This window comes from Geotrypetes seraphini, chromosome 13 (genome assembly GCF_902459505.1).
Source record: "Geotrypetes seraphini chromosome 13, aGeoSer1.1, whole genome shotgun sequence".
Taxonomy (NCBI): Eukaryota; Metazoa; Chordata; class Amphibia; order Gymnophiona; family Dermophiidae; genus Geotrypetes; species Geotrypetes seraphini.
This window is the reverse complement of record NC_047096.1, coordinates 18,356,467-18,382,837: the sequence shown is the minus strand read 5'-3', so window position 1 is coordinate 18,382,837 and position 26,371 is coordinate 18,356,467. Positions and strand designations below refer to the sequence as shown.

Genomic DNA, 26,371 nt, shown 5'->3' with positions numbered 1-26,371 from the left:
TGGCATAGAATTTAAATATGCTTGGGGTGGATAAAGAAGGCAGTAGTAGAAATAAGTTTGAGAGCTTAGATATACATGACAAGAGAGTGAAGCTCAACTTTGTCCTTGACCAAAGCGGTAAGGAACTAGAGAGGATGACAACTGAGGGCTAGATGAACTAAAGTCTCCGATCGTGGCTAAACCGGTTTGACGGGTTTAGTGACTGATCGTATTTGCTGACCCAATGCACAAAATGGCTCACTGTGTGTTTTTTCAGGTGATCACTCATTCTCCAATCTGGCCATGTAAATAGGTCATTAATATTAAAATGCCATGCAAACTAGCAAAGGAGCAGAAGCACCAGCGAGGAGGAGAAGCCAGGTGCCGGCTGACTGACTACAGGACGTGCCTCTCACCACAAGAGTACCTCTCCTGGTATCTCTCCTCTTCACCGGCATCTCGGGGCACACCTGGACTCTGCCAAGGCACACAGTTTGCAATATAGTATATTGGTCTACATGGTGTGGGCAGGTCTTTGGGAGGGGTGCAGGTGGATCTTTCAGGAGAGAGATCTTTGAGGGGAATCACTGATTGGGTTCTGGAGGAAGGGAAAGGGCTTGGACTAAGGTTATGAAGAATGCTTTTGGGGGGTGGGAGGTCTATTTGGAGGGGTGGAAAGCCTTTCATGAGGGTAGGGGGTAGGGGTGTGGAGAAAATTAGTTTCCTACTGCTATTTATTATTTATTTAAAACATTTATATACCACCTATAAACAAAACGTATTTCTAGTGCTCTGGCCCCTTAAAATGGCTCCCTGGGAGCACTGAACTAACTGCATGTTAGAGGCCCGATCCTTTGAGGGAACAGAATCACAGATTGTGAGGTAGATTTTAGGTAGATTAAACCGCAATAAAATTCCGATTTTTATGGCACATTAGTAACTCCTCCCCCCCTTTAATTTTGAACAATTATAATATTTCACTATATACTCAGTGAAGAGAAAAGCATTGCAAGCCCCCTTTCCCTTTTGTTATTTTACCCCTTGCATGTTCTCCTTCTCTCTATCAATTGTAGTTCTATCCCTTCCTTCCCTTTTGTTCCCGTTTGTCAACGTCTTTAATAATTGTTACTCCCGGTTTGTTTATGTTTAAAATGTATTTTATTAAGCACATTGTTTTAGCGTTTTTGTACACCGCCTAGAAGGCTTGATTGGGCGGTATAAGAAATTTTAAATAAACTTGAAAGTCATATCGGGGTCCTTTTGCTAAGGCACGCTAACCGATTTAGCGCACGCTAAATGCTAAGGCGCCCACAGAATATCCTTTAGCACGCGCTAAATCGGTTAACGCACCTTAGTAAAAGGACCCCATTGTGACTGCTAAGTTAGTCTACTTTAAATGTTAATAAATAAAAGTCAAACAAACCAAAGCAAAAAACGGAAAATAAGGGGACGGGACGGGGCCTGAGGAGTCTGAGCAAATCAGGGCCTTCCAGATAACCACTTATGGCAGATTCAGTCACGGGCCGCAATGGTTGTCGTGCGCGCACATGTCCGTGCGCACAATTGTCGGGGCACTATTGTCCTGCGCGGATTTCTCGGTGTACCGGGTCAACCGTGCCTATTCTCCACCCCTAACCATGTCTACATTTCAGGTAGGCGTCATTAGGTGTCGCTACAGGTTCTAAGAGTGCGGCACCGAACTCCTAATTGGTTAATTTTTTTTTTTCATTGACTGGAAACTAGTGCAGCCAATTAACACACCAATTAAAAAAAAAGACGCGCGCACATTCTGAAGTTAAGCATCGCTAGGCATCCTCGATTAGGGTGCCATGTGGCACCTAATGTGAGCATCCTATACAGAAACTGTCCCTATATGATTAAAGAAGTCTCTTTCTTTGTGGAGTAAAGCCTTTGTCATGTTTCACATACCACTGATGTCATTTCTATCTAAACAAGAATGCAGCTGACAGCACTGAACAAAGAGCAGACCTGTTTAAAAGGCGCAAGCTTGCTGCTACACGGGATGATATCTTGCGTGGGTGGATAAATGATTTAATTTTTATAATGTACTGCACAGACCTGGAGCGTGGCAGAGTTATGATAACCTTTTCAAAAGCAGCCGAAGATCAAAGTCTTCCTCTGTGGCTGACAGGTGTTTTTAAAGTGCTGTTGGAGTATTACGAATCAATTAGAGTAGGTTTAGTGTATTGCCTTGGAGTTCTGTGAGAATTATTAATCCGGGACAGTGGCAGGATTATAGCTCTAGCAGTAAGGGAGAGTATTAAGCAGATGTAATAACTTACAGAGCAATGGTCAATGTAATAACTTACAGAGCAATGGTCAGACCACACCTGGAGTACTGTGTCCAGCACTGATCTCCCTACCTAAAGAAGGATGTGACCCTGCTGGAGAGGTTGCAGAGGCGAGTACGAAGCTAGTAGAAGGTATGGAAAATTTGAGCTACAAAGAACGCCTCAGAAAACTGGGCTTATTCACCCTTGAGAAGAGAAGACTGCGAGGGGATATGATAGAGACTTATAAAGTAATAAAAGGATTCGACAAAATAGAGCGAGAAGCATCGTTATTCACGTTGTCAAATGTGAATCAGACAAGAGGCCATGGACTGAAGTTGAGAGGCGACAGGCTCAGGACAAATACCAGGAAGTTCTGTTTCACGCAGCGAGTGGTGGACACTTGGAATGCTCTCCCGGAGGAGGTTGTGACGGAAACCACCATTCTGGGTTTCAAGGGCAAGTTGGATGCACACCTTCTTGCAAATCACATTGATGGATACGGATAAACAGGTCTTAATCGGGGAACACCTGGCTTGGCCTCCACGTGGGCGGGTCACCAGACTGGATGGACCAAAGGTCTGATTCGGTGAAGGCGTTTCTTATGTTCTTATCATAGGGCTTCCAGAATCTGTCCTTGGCAGACCACAGCTAGTTCGGGTTTTCAGGATGTCCATTATGAATATTCATGAGAGAAATCTGCAGATCCAACTTATGCAGATTTAATTTATGCATGTTCATTGTGAATATGCTGAAAAACTGACTGGCCGTTCTTGAGATAGCTTTGGGAAGTTGTGACTTACAGTTTATTTGCAGTGGACTGTAAGAATATTTAATAATACATAGGAGGGAATTCAATGAACAGCGATGAAACTGTGGCACTGAAATAATTCACTGTTAAGTGCTGTTCTATAAAGGGCGTGTGCCTTATTTAAAATAATAAATATTCAATGTAGTAAATGCTCCACTAGTTAAACTAGAGAGCCCACTCTCAACGGAAGAAAAAGCCTCAGGTTTTCTTTAGGTAGGGCATAAATGCTCAAATCTCCTCCACCAACATCATCGGCAAAAAAACACTTCCGGAAAGAATGTGCAAACTACCGCATTTAACTCTTAATGCAGGACTGAAATAGCTATCGCCGATGATGTTGGTGGAGGAGGTTTGAGCATTTGTGCCCTACCTAAAGAAAACCTACATTGAATATTTATTATTTATTACTTACTTTCACCTTAATTAAAATAACATTTATAGCAGATCATTTGGGCACCAGACCAGACAGTGGTGGAGCTGTCCAGTAGATCCTGGACTAGGGTTACAGATGTCTGGATTTCGCCGGACATGTCCTCCTTTTCGGGTCTGGACAGCTTTACAAAACCCGGCAATTTGTCCAGGTTTTGAAAAGCTTCCCGTCAAAATCGCAACGGAAAAGAGCATCCGCTCATGTGCGGACACAACGTGGTGACGCGTGATGTCATTGTGCCACGTCCGCGCATGCATGGTTGCCGTCTGGGGGCAGGCCTGGGGGGGCAGAATGGGGCGTGACACAGGTGGAATGGGGCGGGCCTGGCGGCATGGCCATGGGTCCGGATTTTCCTTCAGGAAAATCTGGTAACCTTATCCTGGACAGGAGGACCAAGACGGATCCCTTTGTGTGTGCCCACCCCTCCTCAGTCCAATACCCTCCCTGTCCGGCATTCCCTTGGGTCTGGACACCCGGGCATGCTCTCTAAAAAGGGAACATGTCCGGGTAAATCTGGATGTTTGGTAACCCTACCCCTTGGTCTTCCTCTTACCTCCTTCTTTAGTCGGGGCAGGCCGAAAGTCAGCAATAAAAGCAACATGAAGATGCACAGGACCAGTTTCCTGCATGCGTCACTGCTAGGTCTGCCAGGAAGGTTACATCGGAGGGGGGCATGCCGCATGACCAATACAGCTAGAACAGGGGTCTCCAAGTCCCTCCTTGAGGGCCGCAATCCAGTCGGGTTTTCAAGATTTCACCAATGAATATGCATGAGATCTATGTGCATGCACTGCTTTCAATGCATATTCATTGGGGAAATCCTGAAAACCTGACTGGATTGCGGCCCTCAAGGAGGAACTTTGAGATCCCTGAGCTAGAAGTAGTGTACACAGGAAACTGGTACTGCACATCATCACCTTCCTTTTGCTGCTGCTGCCGCCAATTCAGGAGAACAATGGAACTTAGATGAGTGGCAGAGGGAGAGAGGGAAACTGTGGATTGGAAGGCTACAATTCGGCTGGGGAGACTTAACCTCCCCAAGCCTCTTAAACCTAGCACCTATGAGCAGGTAGAAATAAGAGGAGGAAAACAGGCAGATGACAATGACAATACAGGCGAGAGCTGGGAAAGCAGAGGATCTTACCGTAGAAACGTATATCTGCAGAAGGTGTCTTCTCCTTCATCCAGGCAGCTGGAAAAACAAAACAAAACAGGACCCCAGTGAAGAGAGAGAAGAGCATTGGTCCGGCTCAGAAAGCAGCAGGAAGGGGCAGATCAGATAGGCCTTAGAGTCCTTATTTGCATTGCTTCAATACAGGCTCCGTAGGAAAAATACCTCAACATAAAGTTGTGCAGGGTGTAATTTCATAGCTTCACAAGTAGAACTACAGCCATCATACAGAGAAGAGGTGAGGTTAGGGTGATTGTCTAAGGGGGTATGTGTGCCATGCTCATAATAAAGGAGAGAGGTGTGTGTCCAACAGGGATGGGGTGTAAGGGTGTCTTGTTCACAGTTATGGAGGAGAAGAGTGACTTATTCTGATAATTACTGAAGAGTAGAGGGCGGAAGTGTTGCCAAACTCACAAGCCTTTCTCTTCAGCTTTCACCAGAGACCAATTAAGCACAGCCACTTTCATTCCTCATCCTCATCCATCATTTCATCAGGGAGCCATCGTATATGCATTCTCTGGCACCTAGGAGTCACTATGCCCAGAATCTTTCCTATGAATCCCCCAAGCCCTCTCCTTCATTGTCTCTGCCCAGAGATTGCAGCTCCCCTCAGACATCATACCAGGTCCTGCACTGTGAAGTCCTTTTCCCGAAACGTGCTACTTTCTGGCGTCTTTGATACCTGATTTCCAGATGTCCAGGTGGGCATAGAGCACGTCTCCGCAGATGGGAGAGCGCTGTCGGAACTCTTCCTCGGGCATGGCACACACATCTTTCCCAGACAAGTCCTGGAAGGATTTCCCAATCTGTGGCAATCGGTACTGGTGTTCGGTCCATAAAATCCACTTCTGGACATTACTGGGACTCCACTCCATGGGATCTACCAAGCAGGAAGGGAAAGAGGTCCAGATCAGTGTGGGGAGGAAATAAAGGTTTTCGTAGCAGACATTTCAAGAGGCCTGGTGTCCCATATCCCATGCAAACTAGACAATCAGGGTGGGGCAGCAGAGGAAGATGTGAAAGAAATCAAAAATGCTGTTTAGTATAGAAACACAGAATTCTACTAACTGGATCAAGCTGGGAGAAAAGTGAATTTTCTGCAGATTCTGCTTCTAACCTAAGAATTATCCAAAGCTCTTAAATATAAGCTGTTATTATCTGATTACTTAAATTTGATTAGCCACTTTTAGAAATCCAGTGCTCTAGATCAGTGGTCTCAAACTCAAACCCTTTGCAGGGCCATATTTTGGATTTGTAGGTACTTGAAGGGCCTCAGAAAAAATAGTGAATGTCTTATTAAAGAAATGACAATTTTGCATGAGGTAAAACTCTTTATAGGTTATAAATCTTTCCTTTTGGCTAAGTCTTAATAATAATATTGTCATTTATAGCTAAAGAAACATATGATCAAGAAACTTCTATTTTACTTTTGTGATTATGATAAACATACCGAGGGCCTCAAAATAGTACCTGGCGGGCTGCGAGTTTCAGACCACTGCTGTAGATGGACCACAATTTAATTAACAAGCAGTATTCCAAAGTAAGTAGTTACTCTACAAAGAGGTTCCCTGTATGGCAGGAAGATGGAATAAACGCATAAAACATTTCCACTCGCAATCACACTTAAATTACTTTCACGCTTTAAAGAAAATAAAAGTCATAGAGGAAGGTGTCAGTTATAACCCTAAAGATTTTAAAGGGGGGGGGTTCTAACCCACATAGGGCTGCTTTTAGCTCACGCACCGGATTAGCGCGCGCTAGCCAAGAAACTACCACCTGCTCAAGAGGAGGCGGTAGCGGCTAGCGCATGCGGCATTTGCGAGTTAAGGCCCTAAACCACCTTCGTAAAAGGAGCCCATAGTCACAGGCACAACCTTGGCTGCCTTTCTGGGCGGATTGCATGGGCTATGGCGGTCTTTATCTGCCATCATTTGCTGTTTTATTTTGTTAGAACGTTACTAAATAGAATAATATGAAAACAAACCGCCAGTGAAGAAATATAACACAGGGTGCATTACAGCAGCCAACAAAAGATCCCTGGCAGATTCTTAAAAAAAATCTCAGTGGCTTCCAGTGTCGCATAGAATAATTTACAAAATATGTTTGTTATCGCTTAAGGCTCAGCTTTATAAGTCCCCGGCTTTCATCGATAGGATTCTTTTTCCCTAGGCTTCCACTCGATGTACATCGTCGTAAACTGGTTTTAGAATTGTGCAAAGCCTTGAATATATTGATTAGGCGACCAATCAAATTTTAAATAAACTTGAAACTATTTCTTTGGATCTTTCATTTATTGGTCCAATTAAAGGTGTCTGGATGATGGTCCTTCTCTCTTTCTGCTGTTGAGCCACAGAGATGTGTATTCCAGCAGAGTGGCAAGAGCAAAGTGGAAATGTCCAATCAGAATGGTGCACCAAAAAAGTGTCTTTCAACTCATCTGATAAATCCAATGGTCTTTATTCATCCAAAATAACTCATACATCCAAAGCAACTCAATGACTCGACATGATCATGTTTCGGCCATCCGGCCTGCATCAGGAGTCTTAGGAGTCTTTGGGTATCAAGTGGTCTTTGGGTAACAAATGGTCTAAAGTAAAATGATCATACCGTTGCTCCGAATCTGTAAAGCTACAAAACAACACGGTCATTGAGTTGCTTTGGATGTATGAGTTATTTTGGATGAATAAAGACCATTGGATTTATCAGATGAGTTGAAAGACACTTTTTTGGTGCACCATTCTGATTGGACATTTCCACTTTGCTCTTGCCTGTTTGATTTCTGTGGATTTGTTTCCCCTGTTTTATTGTTCCAGCAGAGTTACAAGAACCATTTGTATCATAAACAAATTCTATACTCCCCCAGAAAGCTAGGTCCAAATGAGATTAATGTCCTCACAGTAACGTCTGTCACTGTCATGTATAAACTCCATCACTCCATCATAGGGGTTCTCAAACCAGGCCCAGGGATACTCTTTGCCAGTAGGTTTTGAGGATATCCCCAATGAATATGCATGAGATACGTTTGCATACAATGGAGGTAGTGCTTGCAAATGTATACAGCGACACGAGGTAGGTCAGAATCCGGGGCGGTGGCATCCTGCATCATCGCACCATGTGCCCCCCCACCCCACACACTCTTGCTCGCCACTTGGAATGCCCTTCTCCACTCTTCTCGCCACTTGAAATTTTCACTGGTACGAGCAGCATATTCCACCTGCTGCTCGTGCAGGTCTCGGCTACCTTCTGACATCACATCCTGGTCCCACGATGAGGTATGCGGAGGGGCAGAGAGGAGGAGCGATGCCAGCGCAGGTGCCCACCATGAAGACAGCGCCCGGAGTGGTCTGTCCGCCCCCTTACTATGCCACTGAATGCGTATTCATTGTGGTTATCATGAAAATCTGAGTGGCTAGGTGTGTCCTGGGGACTGGGTTGAGAACCCTCGCTGTAAAAGAATCACTGTTATAAGTCTAAGGGCCTGTTTTACAAAGCCGCGCGGTAATGGCCCCGAAGCCCATAGAGATTTAAAGGGCTTCGGGGCTGTTGTTGCGCGGCTTTGTAAAACAGGCCCTAATTTCTGCTACTGCCTCAGGGAGCACCAAAAGCTCTCCTGCTCTAACAGATAACATAACCAACACAGAGAGACTGTTAGTGTGACAGGATCACTGTCACAGGGGAGTCTCCTTTGCTTGCCACAACACTGTTCTATTGGCAGGGACAGAACCTGGAGTACAAGTATCACCATTTTTAAGACATTCATCAAGCATTTCATTATTATTAGTTCCAGGGAATATGGTGTACAAACACTATGAAATGAATTTATTATGAGGTTGTGCCAGACTTCAAGGTCAATTTTGGAAATACCTGCAGAGTGGTTATCCTTGAGTGGATATTCAGCACCACTTATCGGAATATCAATATCAATATTCCCAGTCAAAATGTGAATAGCTAGATTTAGAACTCATATTTAGAGCTGGAGCTGCTACCCTGTTTGGCTGAAAATAAGACCTATCCCGAAAATAAGCCCTAGCATGATTTTTAAAGATGCTCCTAATATAGGCCCTACCCCAAAAATAAGCCCTAGTTAAGATTGATCCCTGAAGCCTCCCCCCCCCCCACACACACACTCTCTGACTCCATCTTGACACTAGTGCTGCCTGATTTGCTGAAAAAATCGGACTTTCGATTCAGCAACCTCCACCCTTGCTGCTTTAGGAGGCCTTGGAGCGGAGGTATGTCAGTCTCATGGTGGGAGGGTCAGTGGGGTTCTGCTGGATGGAAGGGGGGGAGGGATAGAAAGATGCTGCACAAGGGGATGGGTGAGAAGGGAGGAAAGATGCTGCATATGGGGGGGGGGGGAAGAAAAGAAAAAGGAAGAATTGGGATGGAGGAGAGAAAGGGAGAGATGATTGTTGTACATGAACAAAATAAGACCTACCCGGAAAATAAGACCACACTAGGTCTTATTTTCGGGGAAACGCGGTAGTAGGGCTGCATTTGGTTTCCCATGTGGTTTGCAGCATTGTTTGGTGGTGTTTGTTTTTTGGGGGTTTCTTGGTTAGACTTTATTTTCATTATTATTGTCATTAAGAGTGGGTACTCTCAAAATATTGTGCAAATAGAGTGTTAGTTCAGAGAGAGTGTGCACTGTTTCCTGATAGCGACATGCATGCGTGATGGTTCACACATTCTAAAAAGCGTGCTCTTTTTTGGAAATAGTGTGCAAAGATGGTGCACTATTATGTGTGCGCAAATTTGGGTGTGCACCCAATTTGCATGTATAGTTTTATTGAATAATAAGGCAATTAGCACCAATAATCAGATGTTAACAATCAATTATTGGCACTAATTGAGAATATTTCAAATTTATGTGCACATATAGCTAAGTGCTAGTCTATAAAGATGTGTGCCTAAATTTTTAATGTTTCATTTCATATCATTGAAACGAAAAGTGTGGAATAACTTGTAAGTTTCATGGCTCCACACCATTTTCTTCTTGGTTGGGCTGAGAACATTTCAGTGGCCCCTCCTATTGTGATGTCATAATGCCTCAATCCACCAGTGCCTAAGAGCCAACCTCATCGGTGATGTCACAATGGCTTGGTTTCCTTATACTTGTGTCCATTTACTAGAAGCATTTGCCTCATTGAAACGAAAAGTGTGGAATAACTTGTAAGTTTCATGGCTCCACACCATTTTCTTCTTGGTTGGGCTGAGAACGTTTCAGTGGCCCCTCCTATTGTGATGTCATAATGCCTCAATCCACCAGTGCCTAAGAGCCAACCTCATCGGTGATGTCACAATGGCTTGGTTTCCTTATACTTGTGTCCATTTACTAGAAGCATTTGCCTCATTGAAACGAAAAGTGTCAAGAAAAGTATGGAATAACTTGTAAGTTTCATGGCTCCACATCATTCTCTTCTTGGTTAGGCTGAGAACATTTCAGTGGCCCCTCCTATTGTGATGTCATAATGCCTCATTCCACAATGCCTAAGAGCCAACCTCATCGGTGATGTCACAATGGCTTGGTTTCCCTATAGTTGTGTCCATTTACTAGAAGCATTTGCCTCATTGAAACGAAAAGTGTGGAATAACTTGTAAGTTTCATGGCTCCACACCATTCTCTTCTTGGTTGGGCTGAGAACGTTTCAGTGGCCCCTCCTATTGTGATGTCATAATGCCTCAATCCACCAGTGCCTAAGAGCCAACCTCATCGGTGATGTCACAATGGCTTGGTTTCCCTATAGTTGTGTCCATTTGCTAGATGCATTTGCCTCATTGAAACAAAAAGTGCCCAGAGAAGTGTGGAATAACTTGTAAGTTTCATGGCTTCACATCATTCTCTCCTTGGTTGGGCTGAGAACTTTTCAGCGGTCCTTCATATTAGAGAATACAGGAAATCTGTGTCTAATTTAGGCATGAGAATTTATATTAGCTTTCAGTTGATGTAAACCCTAATGCCCACAACTAGGCACGAACCCCTGCACTAAACGCTATTCTATAAATGGCACCCAACTCAGAGCGCCATTTGTAGAATAGCGTTGCATGGCCTTTTCAAGCGACCAAACATGGGCACAATTTACTGAATCCAACCCAAAATATCATATTTATTTCCTGCTCGCTCTCTTTTGTTAAAAAATGACAGCCCATCCCCACTGACTTTAGCTCCTGCTCTGAGGCAAACACAACTTTTTAAAAGTGCTTGATCCAGCCAGGGCTTACGGTGAGGGATCGAAGAGTTCATGTCCTTAATCCCCTGTGCACTATTTGTGTCTTTAAATTGAAAGAGAAAACCTGTTGTGGTTTATTTTGATAATTGATATCACTTATATATGTATTTTGTTTTGTTTTTTAAATAGGTTGAGTATATATATATAAGTGCCGACACATATACATAGAGGCTGCAGAGAGATGCTGCTTTTTTTTTCTCCTTACAGCTTTGTAAAAATAACTGCTTCTGCTGCGTGTGCTAACAACACAGGCATTTTCTGCTATCCTATGTATTTTACAAAAGGCTCTAACTTTGTAAGAATTTTTGTATGATACTTGGGAAACGTGAGCATCTTAACTTGGATATTCCATTTCCCACATTGAGCCCCTGTTCAAAATGGGCTGTACCTATTCCTTGCATGAAGAAGCGCAAGTACTAAGCTCCAGCTGTGACATGCTCATAGACACTGGGCTCCATAAGAACAGCCTTACTGGGTCAGACCAATGGTCCATCAAGCCCAGTAGCCCATTCTCACGGTGGCCAATCCAGGTCCCTAGTACCTGGCCAAAACCCAAAGAATAGCAACATTCCAGCATCTCAAAGAATAGCAAGATTCCGTAACCCCAATGAGAGCAACATTCCAGAGCTGAGATTGTGATGTCATAATGCCTCATTCCACAGTGCCTCAGAGCCAACCTCATCGCTGAAGTTATAATGGCTCACGTAAGAACATAACAATGGCCGTACTGGGTCAGACCAATTGTCCATCAAGCCCAGTAGCCCATTCTCATGGTAGTCAATCCAGGTCCCTAGTACCTGGCGAAAACCCAAGGAGTAGCAACATTCCAGCATCTCAAAGAATAGCAAGATTCCGTAACTCCAATGAGAGCAACATTCCAGAGCTGAGATTGTGATGTCATAATGCCTCATTCCACAGTGCCTCAGAGCCAACCTCATCGCTGAAGTTATAATGGCTCACGTAAGAACATAACAATGGCCGTACTGGGTCAGACCAATTGTCCATCAAGCCCAGTAGCCCATTCTCATGGTAGTCAATCCAGGTCCCTAGTACCTGGCGAAAACCCAAGGAGTAGCAACATTCCAGCATCTCAAAGAATAGCAAGATTCTGGAACCCCAATGAGAGCAACATTCCAGAGCTGAGATTGTGATGTCATAGTGCCTCAGAGCCAACCTCATCAGTGATGTTACAGTGGCTTAATTGTTCTATACTTGGCTCATGTAAGAACATAAGACTAGCTTTACTGGGTCAGACCAATGGTTCATCAAGCCCAGTTGTCCATTCTCACGGTGGCCAATCCAGCTGCGAAAATGCTCATAGGAACTGAGCTCCAGCTGTGAAACCACTCATAAATACTGAGCTCCAGCTGTGAAGCCATTCACAGGCACTGAGTTCCAGCTGTGAAACCATGCAGAAGTACTGAGCTCCAGCTGTGAAAATGCTCACAAGCACTGAGCTCCAGAAGTGACATGCTCATAGGCACTGGGCTCCAGCTGTGAGATGTTCACAGGCATTGAACTCTAACTCTGAAACCCTTCAAAAGCACTGCATTACAACTGTGAAACTGTTCACAAACACTGAGATCCAGCTGTGAAGCCATTCACAGGCACTGAGTTCCAGCTGTGAGATGCTCACAGGCATTGAGCTCTACCTGTGAAACCTCTCAGGCACTGAGCTCCAGCTGCAAAAACCATTCACAGCCACTGAATCCCAGCTGTGTAACTATTCACTGTAAACCATTTTATCCCAGCTGTGAGACCATTCACAGGCACTGAGTTCCTGCTGCAAAATGCTTGTACTGCAGGTACTGAGCTCCTGTGTCTTCCTGTTCATTAAATTATGCCACTTTCATTCATTTTTTTTTAAATCTCATTCTCCCGCCATTCTCCTTTCCCTCTCTGGTTGTCCTGTTCTACTTTATCTCTCCCTCCCCCCCCCCTTCTTCATTATCTCTCTGTAATCTCCCCTGATCCTTCCTATTCCAGTCCTGTCCTGTTACAGAATATTCTATTTCAACACCTGTCAATCACAGCTACTGTTTAGCTGATTTGAATAATGTAAATGCAGTGGTGATGGCAGTGGAGGAGGGAGCAGCTTTTTCTAAACTGTCAGCTTCCCAAGCCCCTGTTATAGCCTCGGGGAGAAAGTGATATTTGAATACTGGAGTTGGAAGATCTATTATCCCTGAAGTATTATGTGATTTTTGCCCGGGGACTAAATTTGTACATGATTTTGCATGCCTGATATTTTTCTGGAAGTTGTGGGGGAAGTATAATGGTATAGAACTGTCTCTGGCCTGGAAAAGAACTGTGTGGAGTGGAGGTAAGGCTGATGGCCAGAGGATTACTAGCACTTACATTACTTATTTTAAGGTCCTTCCAACTGCTGGGCCACCTTTAGCAAAAAAACAGACGGCAACCCGAGCGCCGAGGAGAAGGTTGGATAAATAAGGTTTTGGAGGGCAATACTCTTTTGGGATCTTGCCAGGTACTTGTGACCTGGGCTGACCACTGTTGGAAACAGGATAGCAGGCTTGATGGACCTTTGGTCTGTCCAAGTCTGGCAACTCTTAGGTTTTATGTCCTTAATAGGGTCGAATGCTCTGGGTGGATATATAGTTGCTAACCTTGGGTGAAGACAGTTTTTGGGGACAAAATAGATTTTGTTTACCAGAGAGGCTGCTGAAAAGGCTGAATATGTTGGCTTCTAGCCTTAACTCAGCAAGAACCCTTTCCAGGAACACTAGGGATCTTGTTAGAGGCCATCCACTCCTAGCAGAGCTCTAATCCCTATTGGTAACTGGGGTCCTTATACTTCGGTGCAACCATCAAGCCAGATCCATTGGTTTTCTAATCTCTATCACATAGCCACCAACTATAACACACCCACTAAAGGGGCAAGATTTGTATTTAAAGTCTGTGGGAAGGTGTGGCTCACTGGTTGAGTTTCTGCCTCTGCACCCAGAGGTTGTGAGATCAAATCCTGGTGCTGCTCCTTGTGACCCTGATCAAGTCACTTAATCCTCCATTGCCGTCAGCTTTGAAATGCCAAAGCCACAAAAAGGCAGTATACAAGTCCCCATTCACTTTCCCTTTCATCAAGCCCAGTATCCTGGTTCCAACGGTGACCAACCCAGGTCACAAGTACCTGGCAGAAACACAAAGAATAGCAACATTCCAGAGCTCAGATTGTGATGTCATAATGCCTCATTCCACCAATGCCTAAGAGCCAGCCTCATCAGTGATGTCACAATGGCTTGATTGTCCTATACTCAGCTCACATAAGAATTGCCATACTGGGATAGACTGAAGGTGTGGCTCACTGCACCCAGAGGTTGTGAGATCAAATCCCAGTGCTGCTTCTTGTGACCCTGGGCAATTCACTTAATCCTTCAGTGCCCACTGCTTTGAATGTCAGCTTTGAAATGCCAAAGCCACAAAAAGGCAATATACAAATCCCATTCCAATTATTTGAAACATGGCTCTCTAATGTAGTGGTTGGGTATTGGTGAAGTATTAAAAAGTAAGAGGGCTCTTTAACAGCATCCTGAGATAATGGGGAAGAGTGCCACCGCCATAAATTTTTCTATTTTCCTGGGCCTCAGTTCTAATACCTCCCTTCACCTCAGGTATCTTCCTTCTTAACCCAGCTCTCAAAAGAGGCATCTAGCCTTTCCTCCAGTACAACCAGGGGAGGGAGGAGAAGATAGGCTTGCAATTGAGGTACAACACTTGGCATGCCTGCTTATAAGAGAACAGGAAATTTGAGAGACTGAGATCATACTCCTCACATCCTGACTCAGGAATGAGGTTCATTATTGTTATGGGATGCCTAAACTAATGCATTTGGAGACATTGCCCTCAAGGGGGTCTCCCACAAGACACGTATGTCTTATCATATATATAGCAGGAATTTGTAGTTTATGACTCACCATTCAGAGCCCTCAGCTTTGGATCTTCTTACCTGTGCTGGATATTGCACCATGCAGATGAATATAGAGGGAGCAAGATGGAAGAAGGTGAGAAAGAAGAGAATGTGGATGACAGGGTGAAGGTCGTGAAAGGCTGGACGGGGATGGATAATTCAAGATTTTTAGAGCCCCTCAGAGAAGTAGGACTAAAGGTGGTCAAGTACATCAGTCAATAAATGAGACAAATACGTGGAGAGATGGAAGGTAGGCGTGAAGGAGGCAGGGAATGAAAAAACAAGGACACAAGGACACAAGATCAGAGGAGCAGGGGATGGAAAGAGGGAATTGCAATAATGGGAAGACAGGGAGATGAATAGGAGGGTAGAACACAGGCAATGAGAGAGACATAGGAGTTAAAGGCAAGAAGTATGAGATGAGGAGGTGGGAAGAAAGATACCTACCTGCAGAGATATTAAGGAGTTTGCAGGCTGTTTCAATGTCTTTTAATACCTCCCCTACCACCATGGTTTGCATCTGCTCCAGTGAGTGCTCTTCCAGGTGTAATGATGTATGATAGTCCAATTCATGACTCAGCCCCAAGCCCTGGCTGTCAATCACAGGGCACTGCTCTGGCTCCTTCTGGCCCTCATTTCTGCCCCCGTGGGCACTGTTGTGTGGGCTCTCTAGCAGTCCCTTGGCTACCCAGCTAGGGTCTTCGGTGGGATAGAGCATGTCAAAGTAGGAGAGGTAGAACGTAGGCAGGGCTTGCTCTGGGGTGGCAGGAGGGCTAGGACTGTCCAGAGAGCTCCAAGTCCTGTTCTCAGGGTCCTTGATGGGTTTCTCCAGAGTTGTCAACACAGAGTCCTGAAAAGCAATCCGTCCGTGCTGCAGAGCAGTCAGCCCGGGGCCAGCACTGCCCATTCCTCTAATGAGCGCCGTTTCAAGATCTAAAAAAGAAAATGGACAATGCAAAGAGGCCTTTAATAAACAGTAATTCTTCTCCTTCCACTGACTGAACCAACACAATGTGTAGGACAAACTAAGCCTATTACTAGGGAACAGAGTCAGGAGAATTGCCAATGACAACTCACAGCCAGGAACCTCACACAAGAAAGCATGTTAAATACTTCTTCTGTGGGCTCTTGTCATTTGGTCACTTCTGGGTCACTGGGCTGAGGGCTGCCCTTTGGGAGCTGGGCCTGATCACTTAATCAGATCAGAGGGAGAGAGCCAGTGGTTAAAGAATGCATCAAAATGATGAAGTGTGTCAATGGTAGCATGAAAGCAAAAGGTCACAGCGCCAAAACCAAACTCTAGGCCTATCTCAGCATTCTGATCAAAATGGGGCTATTCTGTACAGTACATTGGGAGAGACGCACCACATGTAATAGACAGAACGCACTTATCTCACATCTTAATCAAAACAGCATACACAACAAAGCACAACTTCCATCCAACCATCTATCCTTGTACAAGTGTTGGCACAATGAAGGACCTGTAGCAGGAAAGTGATCCTGAGACCAGCTCAAAAAAGAGCTGGATGTGACTGCAAAGAACGCACTTGGATCTTCAACCTTTCCAAACCTATCGGCTGAGACTCCTACAGGGAAACTGGTCTTATAAATTCGTCATGCTTGTTTTTCTATTTGTCTCCTCCTGCAAGTGGGTCTCTTTCTTAAGACCTATGAAAAGTTTGTCCAGCTTAGTTCAACATTCTACCATAGATAGTAGAAAGCCCTAGGACACCTTCTCAAAGCTCCCCTGAACTTAGACTCTCTTAGGATGATATTCACAAGCACTAACGCAGTCAGCAAGCATCGGGTGCTAAGCCCACATCTCCTTCCAAGGAGCAGATACGTTTTGTTTGTACAGGTCATTATAAAATATATCAGTTTAATTAATGAAATGAGCACAGGAGTTGCAGATCGTGTTGATATTCTGAAACTATCCAGATAACTTCATCCCTAGGTGGACTGAATGTGTAGCAGGCCAAAGGAACACATATTCAGTAGTCTGACTTTCTACTTTTTACTTAAGAGTACCTGATTACTATTCAATGTACTGTAAACTGCTTTGGGTGAATCTCTTCATGAAAAGGCACTTGATAAATCCCAATAAATAAATAAATTAGACAGTCTAGTTCAAGGGTGTCCAACTTTTTGGCTTCCCTGGGCCGCATTGGCTGAAAAAAATGTTTCTGGGGCCGCACAAATGCGCAAACACTGCAGCAAGACAGAGGAGGGAGCCGGCAAAACGGTAAACACCCAGAGGCAGCAGAGGAAAACACTGCATCGCCCTCAACCGGGGCCGCACAAAATACTTCATGGGGCCGCATGGGGAACTTGGGCCGCAGGTTGGACACCCCTGGTCTAGTTGTAAATCCACCTAAAAGATATATGGGTTTCTCTGTATATTTTTAATCAGTGGCCACCCTGCTGAATATTGACCTCTCTGTGTGTCTTTTATTTCTGTTAGAGAGAAAAGGTTCGGTTAAAATCTCAGGGATGGCAGAGCTCATTGTGATGTCATTGAGTATTTTGAAAGATTACTCGTCATTGGTTAGTTCCTGGAGTCAAGCGAGAACATTAGGCATCATGAAATGTCCACACAACTCCTTAATATTTTTATGAAGTAAATTTGCAGCAGGGTTCTTAATTGACAATTTATTCATGCACAATTCAGTATTCACCAACACAGCTGACCTTTAAGTAAGTGCGTAGTTTCCAGTCGAATCCTGGAAATGCCCCCAGAGCTCCTGTATTCTATGTGGATAAAAGTAGGCGTGAGAGGAACCCTTCGTGACCCAGATAAGTTTCCCTTTGTTGGATATTGTATGGACACTATTGCTTATTCTCAAAGTTTTGAACTTTTGAATTGATTGCAAGGGGACAGGTTTTTACCACGTCTTTTTCCCCCTTCTCTCCCCTCCCAGCACTTACACTGGACGTTTGTTTCACTGAGACTTATTTAGGTTTATTAACCTGGTGCTGGTCAACCTATAAGTTTCCTGCCTGGGGCTTTAAAAAGTATGTACTATTTATTTAACTTTTTTGGCCCATACTGATTTGTCCTATTATTAATAGTTCTGTTACTGCCGTGGGGATTTGAAGTTTTGCCGAATTTTTGTTTTGTAGTAGGCATGCCATCAAACTGCAGGTACTTAGGTGCAGGAAATCAAAAGTCCACGTATGTAGCCAAGTGTCTGCCTTTATACAAGAGGCCGCTGAAAAAGCTCTCAGCCAAGAAGAGAATGATATGGAGCCATGAGACTTGCAGGTTATTCCACACTTTTCTCGACACTTCATTCAACAATATGAAATAAAACGAAAAGTGTCGCTAAAAGGAGCCCTTTAAAAATAGGTTGATAAAATTTTGTGGAGATTTGGTCAGAATTTTTCCTGATGTCTCAAGAGCTACGCAACTAAGAAAGAAAGAATTTTTCAAATTAAGAACAATAGTCTTAGTTCTTGAGGCATCTTTTTACCTAAAATTTCCAAGTCAATGTCTTGTTAAATTACAAGACATTGAATATGTATTTTGGGATCCTATTCAATTGCAACAATTTCTAATAGCTCGAGAACAGAAATGATTTTTCCTTATTGTTCTAAATGACTCATTACTGAGAAATTGGTGGATGTAAGATTCCCATATAGTATGGCATGGTCAAGATTCATATGAATCAAGAACCAATTCTTAGTTTTCTTTATTTTTGTTAGTCGGAAAGTTGTATGCCTCCCCATTCTTTGCGGGCTTGAAAAGCAATGTTTGTGTTGTATAAGTATTGTTAAAACTTGGTGTAGGTAACCTTTATCCTTGGTATCTTTTGATATTGTAAATCACTAAATTTATAAATAAAAAAAAAATTTTTTTTTTAAATGAAAAGTGTCGAGAAAAGTGTGTAATAACTTGAAGTTTCATGGCTCCACATCATTCTCTTCTTGGTTGGGCTGAGAATTTCTCAGCGGCCCCTTGTATTAATCACAGAGACATGAAATCTTTGAAGATTTGCTCTTATATGTACCAGAATAAAGATGTATTTTATTACTTAAGCATATTAGACTGTAAGGCATCTGGGACAGGGAAACACCTACTGTATCTATTGTAACTCACCTTGAGCTGCCAATGAAAAGGTGTGAGCTAAATATAAAAAATTTTTAAAAACCAGTTACTCTCAATTTCAAATGCTTTGGCAAATTCCAAATGAAGTAGCTCAGGGATTGGTTTTTTTTCCAATAAACAGATCTGAACTAACCCCCCCCCCCCACAAAAACCAATTACTAAAGAGATCTTTTATTTAAAAAAAGGGAATAATTCTTTAAAAAATAAACTTCTAGGGCTCCTTTTAGCGGCTTTAGCGCGCGTGACTTTTAATCACGCGCTAACCCCCCCGCGCTAGCTGAAAAACCACCGCCTGCTCAAGAGGAGGCGGTAGCGGCTAGCGCGGCCGGCAGTTTAGCGCGCGCTATTACGGACGTTAAACCGCTAACGCGCCTTCGTAAAAGGAGCCCCTAGTGTATTAACACAGTAGAGCAAAAAGAAATGATTTAAGGAGGGGAAGTCGGAGGTTCTGCAGATCAGTTTGGAATCAATGCACATAATCTTTTTTTTTTTTTAGCACCAGATTTTTGCTTTGGCAAAAGCGGGCCATGCTTCACAACTGCACCATAATTAAGAAATGTAGAATGATCTGTGTAGATTTTATCCCAGAGGGCATTTTTGGTGATTTTTTTTTTTTTTTTCCCCATTTGTATTTTTTGTCTAGGCTTACTATCTGGTCCTGACCCTTTTCATCATGCCTTAATTAGAAGCAAGAGCACAGACAGATTTATAACATTATAACTCTGCTGAGCCTACAGCACCATCGAAGCCATCGGGAACACTTCAGATGTGCTGCTCTCCGAGTGAGAAAAGTGTAACCTGAGGGCCATCAATAAAACTTGTGCTTAGGGGACGGCAAGGCAAAGCCTAGCCTTGTCGATGCAACATGTATCAGATAGCTCGTGAAGCAAATTTTCTGGATGTCTGTTGTCAGTAATAAGAAGAAAGGAGCCTATTTGGTCACACAACAATGGATTCTGATAGCAAACAAGGCCAGTCTCTGTAATTTACTTCCTAGAACAATGCTACAACAAGCACTTGATCAGAAAGAGCCTTCTGTTCCTTGTGACTAATTGTCCTCTCTGCTTGTTCCAGGCTTTCTGGTACAAACCTGGACAATTTGAGCTAGTAAAGGTATCACACCCTACATCTGGAATATTGTGTTCAATTCTGGAGACCACATTATCAAAAAGATGTGCGGAGAATCAAGTCGGTTCAGCGAATGACCACCAGGATGGTCTCGGGACTCAAGAACCTTCCATATGAGGAAAGACTGAATAAACTGCAGCTATACTCGCTTGAGGAACGTAGAGAGAGGGGGGGGACATGATTGAGACTTTTAAATATATCACGGGCCGCATCGAGGTGGAAGACGATATCTTCTTTCTTAAAGGACCTTCAACCACAAGAGGACATCCGCTGAAAATCAAAGGCGGGCGATTTCATGGCGACGCCAGGAAGTATTTCTTCACCGAAAGGGTAGTCGATCATTGGAATGAACTTCCATTGCAGGTGATTAACGCCAGCAGCGTGCTCGATTTTAAAAAGAAATGGGATATGTATGTGGGATCTCTAGCTGGGTGAAGTCTGGGAGTGGGTCATTAGCGTGGGCAGACTTGATGGGCTACAGCCCTTTTCTGCCGTCATATTCTATGTTTCTATGTTTACAACCAATCGAGCTTTCTCCAGAGCCATTGCATCAACTGCACGGCCTAACGCTCACTTTTCCTTGTTCCTGGTTGCATCACAGGACATCCAGAGGAAGGAATTTGCATGGCCAATCTTCAGTAGTTGTAAGGCAAAACAGACTTGGGCTATTGGAGAGAGACCAGGGGGGCTAAATCTATAAAGATCGCCCAGATATGGCCACTAAAATGCAGGGCGCTGAGTGCGTATTTTCGAATAACATCCGGATTCCCAGATTCCTTTATAGAATAGAGCATCAGCGGGCATTTGTGCGCCTACATTTAGATGCTATCAGTTGCCCCGCCATTAGTATCTCTGCCACAAAGAGGACAGCAAGGAGATCGGAGACCAGGGAAGGATCAGTATAGAGGAGGGCAGCAGTGGCAGGGCTGGATTTATTCATATTGGGGGCCTCCCTAAGCTGTAACATTTAATAGCCCCCTCCTTGATTATGTAATAATAATAACTTTATTTTTATATACTGCCATGCCACAAACAGTTCTAAGCGGTTTACAAGGGAAGAGACTGTATACAGACTGCGACATTACAGATAACTTTCGAAATTACATTGGCATGCTAAGTTTAGTTAGGTTTATCTGGAAGTGTTTTGGAAGTACATCAGGTTGAGGTACATCAGGTTGAAGTGGGGTCAGAGAAATTTGTCAAAGAGATAAGTTTTTATTGACTTCCTAAATGTTTGGTACGAAAGTGCATTTGAGATGAAGTTGGTTAAACATTTGTTCCATTTGCCTGCTTGGAATGATAGTGTTCTATCTAGGTATCTCTTGTAGGTGTAGCCCTTTAGGGATGGAAAAGCAAACAAGTAGGTACTGCGTGTATTAGTTGGGCCTGGGAATTTGAACTGGTGAGACAGATAGGATGGGGATGAACCTGTCATGGTTTTGAAGCAAAGGCAAGCAAACTTAAAAAAGACCCTTGCTTCCACAGGCAGCCAGTGCAGTTTTTTGTAATATGGGCTTACATGGTCTGATTTCTTGAGGCCATAAGTGAGACGGACTGCAGCATTTTGGATGACTCTCAGTCGTTTGATGGTTTTCTTGAGAGATCCCAAGTATATAATATTGCAGTAGTCTAAGGTACTTAAGATCAGGGATTGAACCAGCAGTCGAAAGGAAAAGAAATCGAAGTATTGTTTAATGGTATGAAATTTCTATAGAGTAAGAAAGTAGGAAGTTACCATATAGCTCCAGAAAAAGGAGGATGGACTGAGACATCTGGATTTTACTTCCATTGCTTTCAATGGAAGTAAAACCCGGATGTCTCAACCCATGCTTCTTTTCTTTTTCTGGAGCCTTATGGTAACCCTAGCTAAGAAGTATATTGTATTCTGAATAGTTTTCCATGCAGTGAAATGTGAGGCTTTAAGCTATAGCTTGTTTCGCTTATACATAAATCTGGCCCTGAACAATGGTGGAAGGAACAGCGGAAGGTTCTGGCAACGTTTTTGCTGCCCTGCCTGTCTTGGCTGCAGGTTGTGACTGGCGCACACTGGCACAGCATTGGGCAGGGGCAGCCCCATGGAGAGAGAGGAGCAGTACAGCCTAACTCCATGCTCGCCAAGGCGGATAAAGGCAGTGGAGTAGCGAGGGTGAGAGGCGCCTGAGGAGGTGGCTCCCCACCCCATCCGCTCCTTCTCCGCACCCTCCTACCGTGCATGCATGCGCGCCCCTTCCCTTCCCCCCGTACCTCGTTAATGTTCCTGGCACGAGCAGCAACCCTAGTCTGCTGCTCGCATCGGCTCTTCCTCTGATGTCACTTCCTAGGTCGAGGAAGTGACATCAGAGAAAGAGCCGACACGAGCAGCAGGTTGTGGTTGCTGCTCACACCAGGAACATTAAGGAGCGGGGGAGCGGAGAGAAGGATAGGTGCTGCCCCCCCCTTACTACGCCACTGGATAAAGGGGAACGCAGACACTATGGCCATGCATTAAGATAGTTAACCTCAGCTTGGCATCCATGCAGGGTGTAGGTTTCAGTAATGGGGCATCAGGGGCTGCTCCAGGGAAGGACTGAGATGCATTGGCAGTTCTAACCGGCGCCGTCAGAACTGAGGCTATTGGAGAAATGAACAGTCTGTCAACTCAGGCCTCATCGAACCTCCCACTATTTCATAATGACTAACATAATAATAACATAATAATAATAATGACCAACATAATGAATAACAGACTAAATCAATCCTCCTCAATCAGACACAGAAGAACCCATTCACTATTCTATTACCCACCATCCAAAAATATCAAATGAAAAAAACTTTATGACAACCTAATAGCCTCCAAAGCAGCTAAGTTGGACAAACAACTCACCACTCTGTTATCATCATCCACAGATTACAAAACCTTCAAGAAAGAAATTAAAACCTTACTCTTCAAAAAACACGTTAAACCTATCCAGCACAACAATCCTAACCCCCAACATCCAACACTCTATAAACCCTTAGTACTCTCTAATTTTTTTCTAATTACCAAACATTATCTAAAACCCATAATTATCCCTTAAAATTTTATCTCATCGTTTATTCTATTACTTCAAAGTTGAAATGTAATTCTTGTTTTTAGTTTGGATGTAATCCGCCTTGAACCGTAAGGTAATGGCGGAATAGAAATCACTAATGTAATGTAATGTAATAATGACACACTTGAATGATGCACAGACATACTAAGTAACTCATATCACGCATATGATACATGCAATTGAAGGGAAAGACCCCCTCCTCTTTTTTAAAAAAAGCACTTAAAAATTTTTGTTTCATAAATTCAATCTTAGTAGTTAATAATGGGATAATGTCTTGTTATTTATGTATATCCCAGTTTAATTATTCTAGTTCTTTGTATGTAGGGTGACTAAACGTCCGGATTTCCTCAAACATGTCCTCCTTTTCGAGGACATGTCCAGGGGTCCGGACGACTTTTCAAAACCAGGCACTTTGTCCGGATTCTGAAGAGCTTTCCAGGTAGTAGCCACATCGGGATGGCTTCTGTGCATGCAATGCGGTGATGTCACGCGCATGTGCGCAATGCCATTGCGTCACACCAGAGCATGCCCTCTCGACAAGCGACCAGATTGAGGGTGCAGGACTGGGGGGGTGGAACAGGGTGTAACTCTGGGGCAGGGCCATGTGTCTGGATTTTTGTTCCCGAAAATCTGGTAACCCTATTTGTATGTAATCCGCTATGAACTATTTCTTGTCAACAGCAGCGTATAAATGATTTATCTGTAACTGTATTCTGTAGGTCAGAGGCAGAATAACGACGTAGACTAGCAATAGGGTTCCCCAGGACCTGTAGCCAATGTTTTGATGTGGGAAAGTGGCAGAATACTAGACTTTAGAGAATGACACGGTGACAAAATTCATCACCGTTCCCGTCCCCGTGGATAACCACGGGAAACCATTTTCATGTCATTCTTTAAGGAGAGAGGGAAGAATCAGAGTAGGCCACAACCACTGACCCACAAGCTTTGCTCTGAAGAATGCTAGTGTAGAAGGACTGAGGTTGAAACAGACACTACAGAATGACAGTCTCTGGTATCCAGAGCAGATATTGTGATGTCATAATGCCTCATTCCACCAGTGCCTAAGAGCCAATCACATCAGTGATGTCACAATGGCTTCATTATCCTTGGCTCACATAAGAATCAGAGTATGAATGGTCACAACCACTGACCCGCAAGCTTTGCTCAGAAGAATGCTGGTGTAGAAGGGCTGAGGTTGAAATAGACACTAGAAAATGACATGGGATTATTTCCCGCGGTTATCCATGGGGACGGGAATGGTGATGAATTTTGTCACCGTGTCATTCTCTAGACGGAATCCCAGAACTGTAGCACTGAAAGCAGGCTGTGGATTTCATGAGGCCCAGCGCCAGCCCAGCCCACCATGAGATGTAGAGGTGTCCCTTGGAACATTGGGGCTGAAAAGCAGGGCCAAAAAACGCTGTCACATGTGAGAAACACATTCTCTCGATGTTAGGGCCAGCTCTGAAGACATGAAAAAGGTGCCTGGATATATAGCAGGAACTCAGTAGGGAAAATAAAGTGAGGGTGGGTGATGATTTTGAAGGAAGGAGTGATCATAACCAGCAGAGAGATATTTGTTAAAAGGAGGGGAGCATTTTTTAAAATTCATTTTCTATCCCATTCTTCCCACCAAACTCAGAACGGGTTACAGATTAACATACATAATATATAGTCAAATCGGGTTACAATCTGCCATGCTTATAATATATAGTATGTTCATCCTAGCTTGACATATACAGAGGATCTAATTTGACATACATTTAGTATACATTTCTTCTTTTTAGCCATAAGGCATTAAACAGGATTAGGTGAAGAGATATGTTTTTATTGCTTTCCTATAGTTCAGAAGTCCATCAAGGGATCTGATCTGTAGGGGCAGTTGATTCCAGTAGCTTGGTGAGTAGGTTCGTCGTCTGGCATTCTGTACTTGAAGGGCTATTTGGAGACCTATTTCCTCCTGGGAGCAGAGCAGCCTGTTTGGAACATATGGAGGAAGCGTAGTTGACATGTAACCGAGCGCCATGGTGTGCAAGGACTTGTACGCTAGCGTCAAGCCCTTAAAGAGGCAGCATTTGGCTATGGGTAACCAGTGGGCTGATGTTAGAGCTTGGTAGACGGGATAATGGGCGTGGAGGTTCTTTAGAAATCTGATTGCTGCGTATACGTCAAAGACACTGCATATTCTTTGCTGTCAGTCCGATGAAAAGGTTTGCAGAGTTGGAGAGTAGCAGGGTGGTTAGTGGTCTAGGAGAATTAGCAGAAGTAACTGAAGCTGAGGGAAGATGGAAATTTGATTGACCGAGGACAAAGAGAAGGGATTGTTTAGGGGACAGGTGTATGTGTGTAGCTTTATACTCCTGAAATTCCATTGGAAAAACCTCACTGTTTGGCCTTCATTCTCATCCATTATTGGCAGTAAATCCCACTCTTTGAGGTGGGCCAGCCTTGGCATCTCGTGGTGCAGAGGAAGCTTGCATGACATCTGACTTAAATCCCTTCCAGACTTCAAGAAAGTATTGCAGTGGATATTTATTTAGTCAGATGTTCCGAACTGGCAGTACCAGGTGAGAGCCCAGCAAGCCAAGGAGGAAGCAAGATGAGCTGGTGGCGCTGTTGCCCCACCTGCTTCCAGTCTGGGAAGGCACTGCCAGTCTGTACACAGTTTGTAATTAACTTTCACCAAAGGGAAGCTGTTCGGCTATGATTAACCCTTGATGTTCTGAAGGAGTTAAAACTGTAAAGTACCCCATGTGCCATAGTATCAGCATGCTGGTCTCTCCATCATTTGCTGGTCTTGTTTCTGCATAGCTGTTCTACAGATGCTTCACTGGGTGAGAGAAAGATGACACTTTTTCTTTTATCATTCTTCTGCTTTTTGAACATCTTCTTTCCTGAGATCTTTCTCCAGCTGTCAATGCTGCATTTATATTTTGACTGTCTCAGGGATCTGTTGCTTCCTTCTTAAGGTGCTGCTATTATTTCCTCTCCTGAAGTCTCTTTTCAGCTCTCCATGCTGTATTCATAATTCGGGTGTCCTAAGGTGCTGTTTTTGCCTCCCCTGAGGTCTCTCTTCAGTTCTCCATGCTGTATTCATACTTTGGACATCTCAGGGTGCTACTGAATTATGTACGATAGCTTTCAATCCTTAACCCTACTCCTCTGCCCTCCAACCCAGCCAGCTAATTAACCGATTCCCTTAACTGTATCCATGACATCATGTTTGTCTT

General features: G+C 43.8%; 1 protein-coding gene across 3 annotated transcripts in view; it reads right to left on the bottom strand.

The window, feature by feature from the left end:
- SPDEF (SAM pointed domain containing ETS transcription factor) overlaps positions 1-26,371 on the bottom strand; it is an 89,592-nt gene that overhangs the window by 9,697 nt on the left and 53,524 nt on the right. For all 3 annotated transcript variants that reach the window (XM_033919409.1, XM_033919408.1, XM_033919410.1), the window contains exons 2-4: positions 15,285-15,770; positions 5,365-5,562; positions 4,656-4,703 (exon numbers count right to left, since the gene is read on the bottom strand). In XM_033919409.1, the coding sequence (XP_033775300.1) occupies positions 4,656-4,703; positions 5,365-5,562; positions 15,285-15,744 (706 nt within the window). In that variant the 5' untranslated portion in view covers positions 15,745-15,770. The remainder of the gene's footprint in view (positions 1-4,655; positions 4,704-5,364; positions 5,563-15,284; positions 15,771-26,371) is intronic.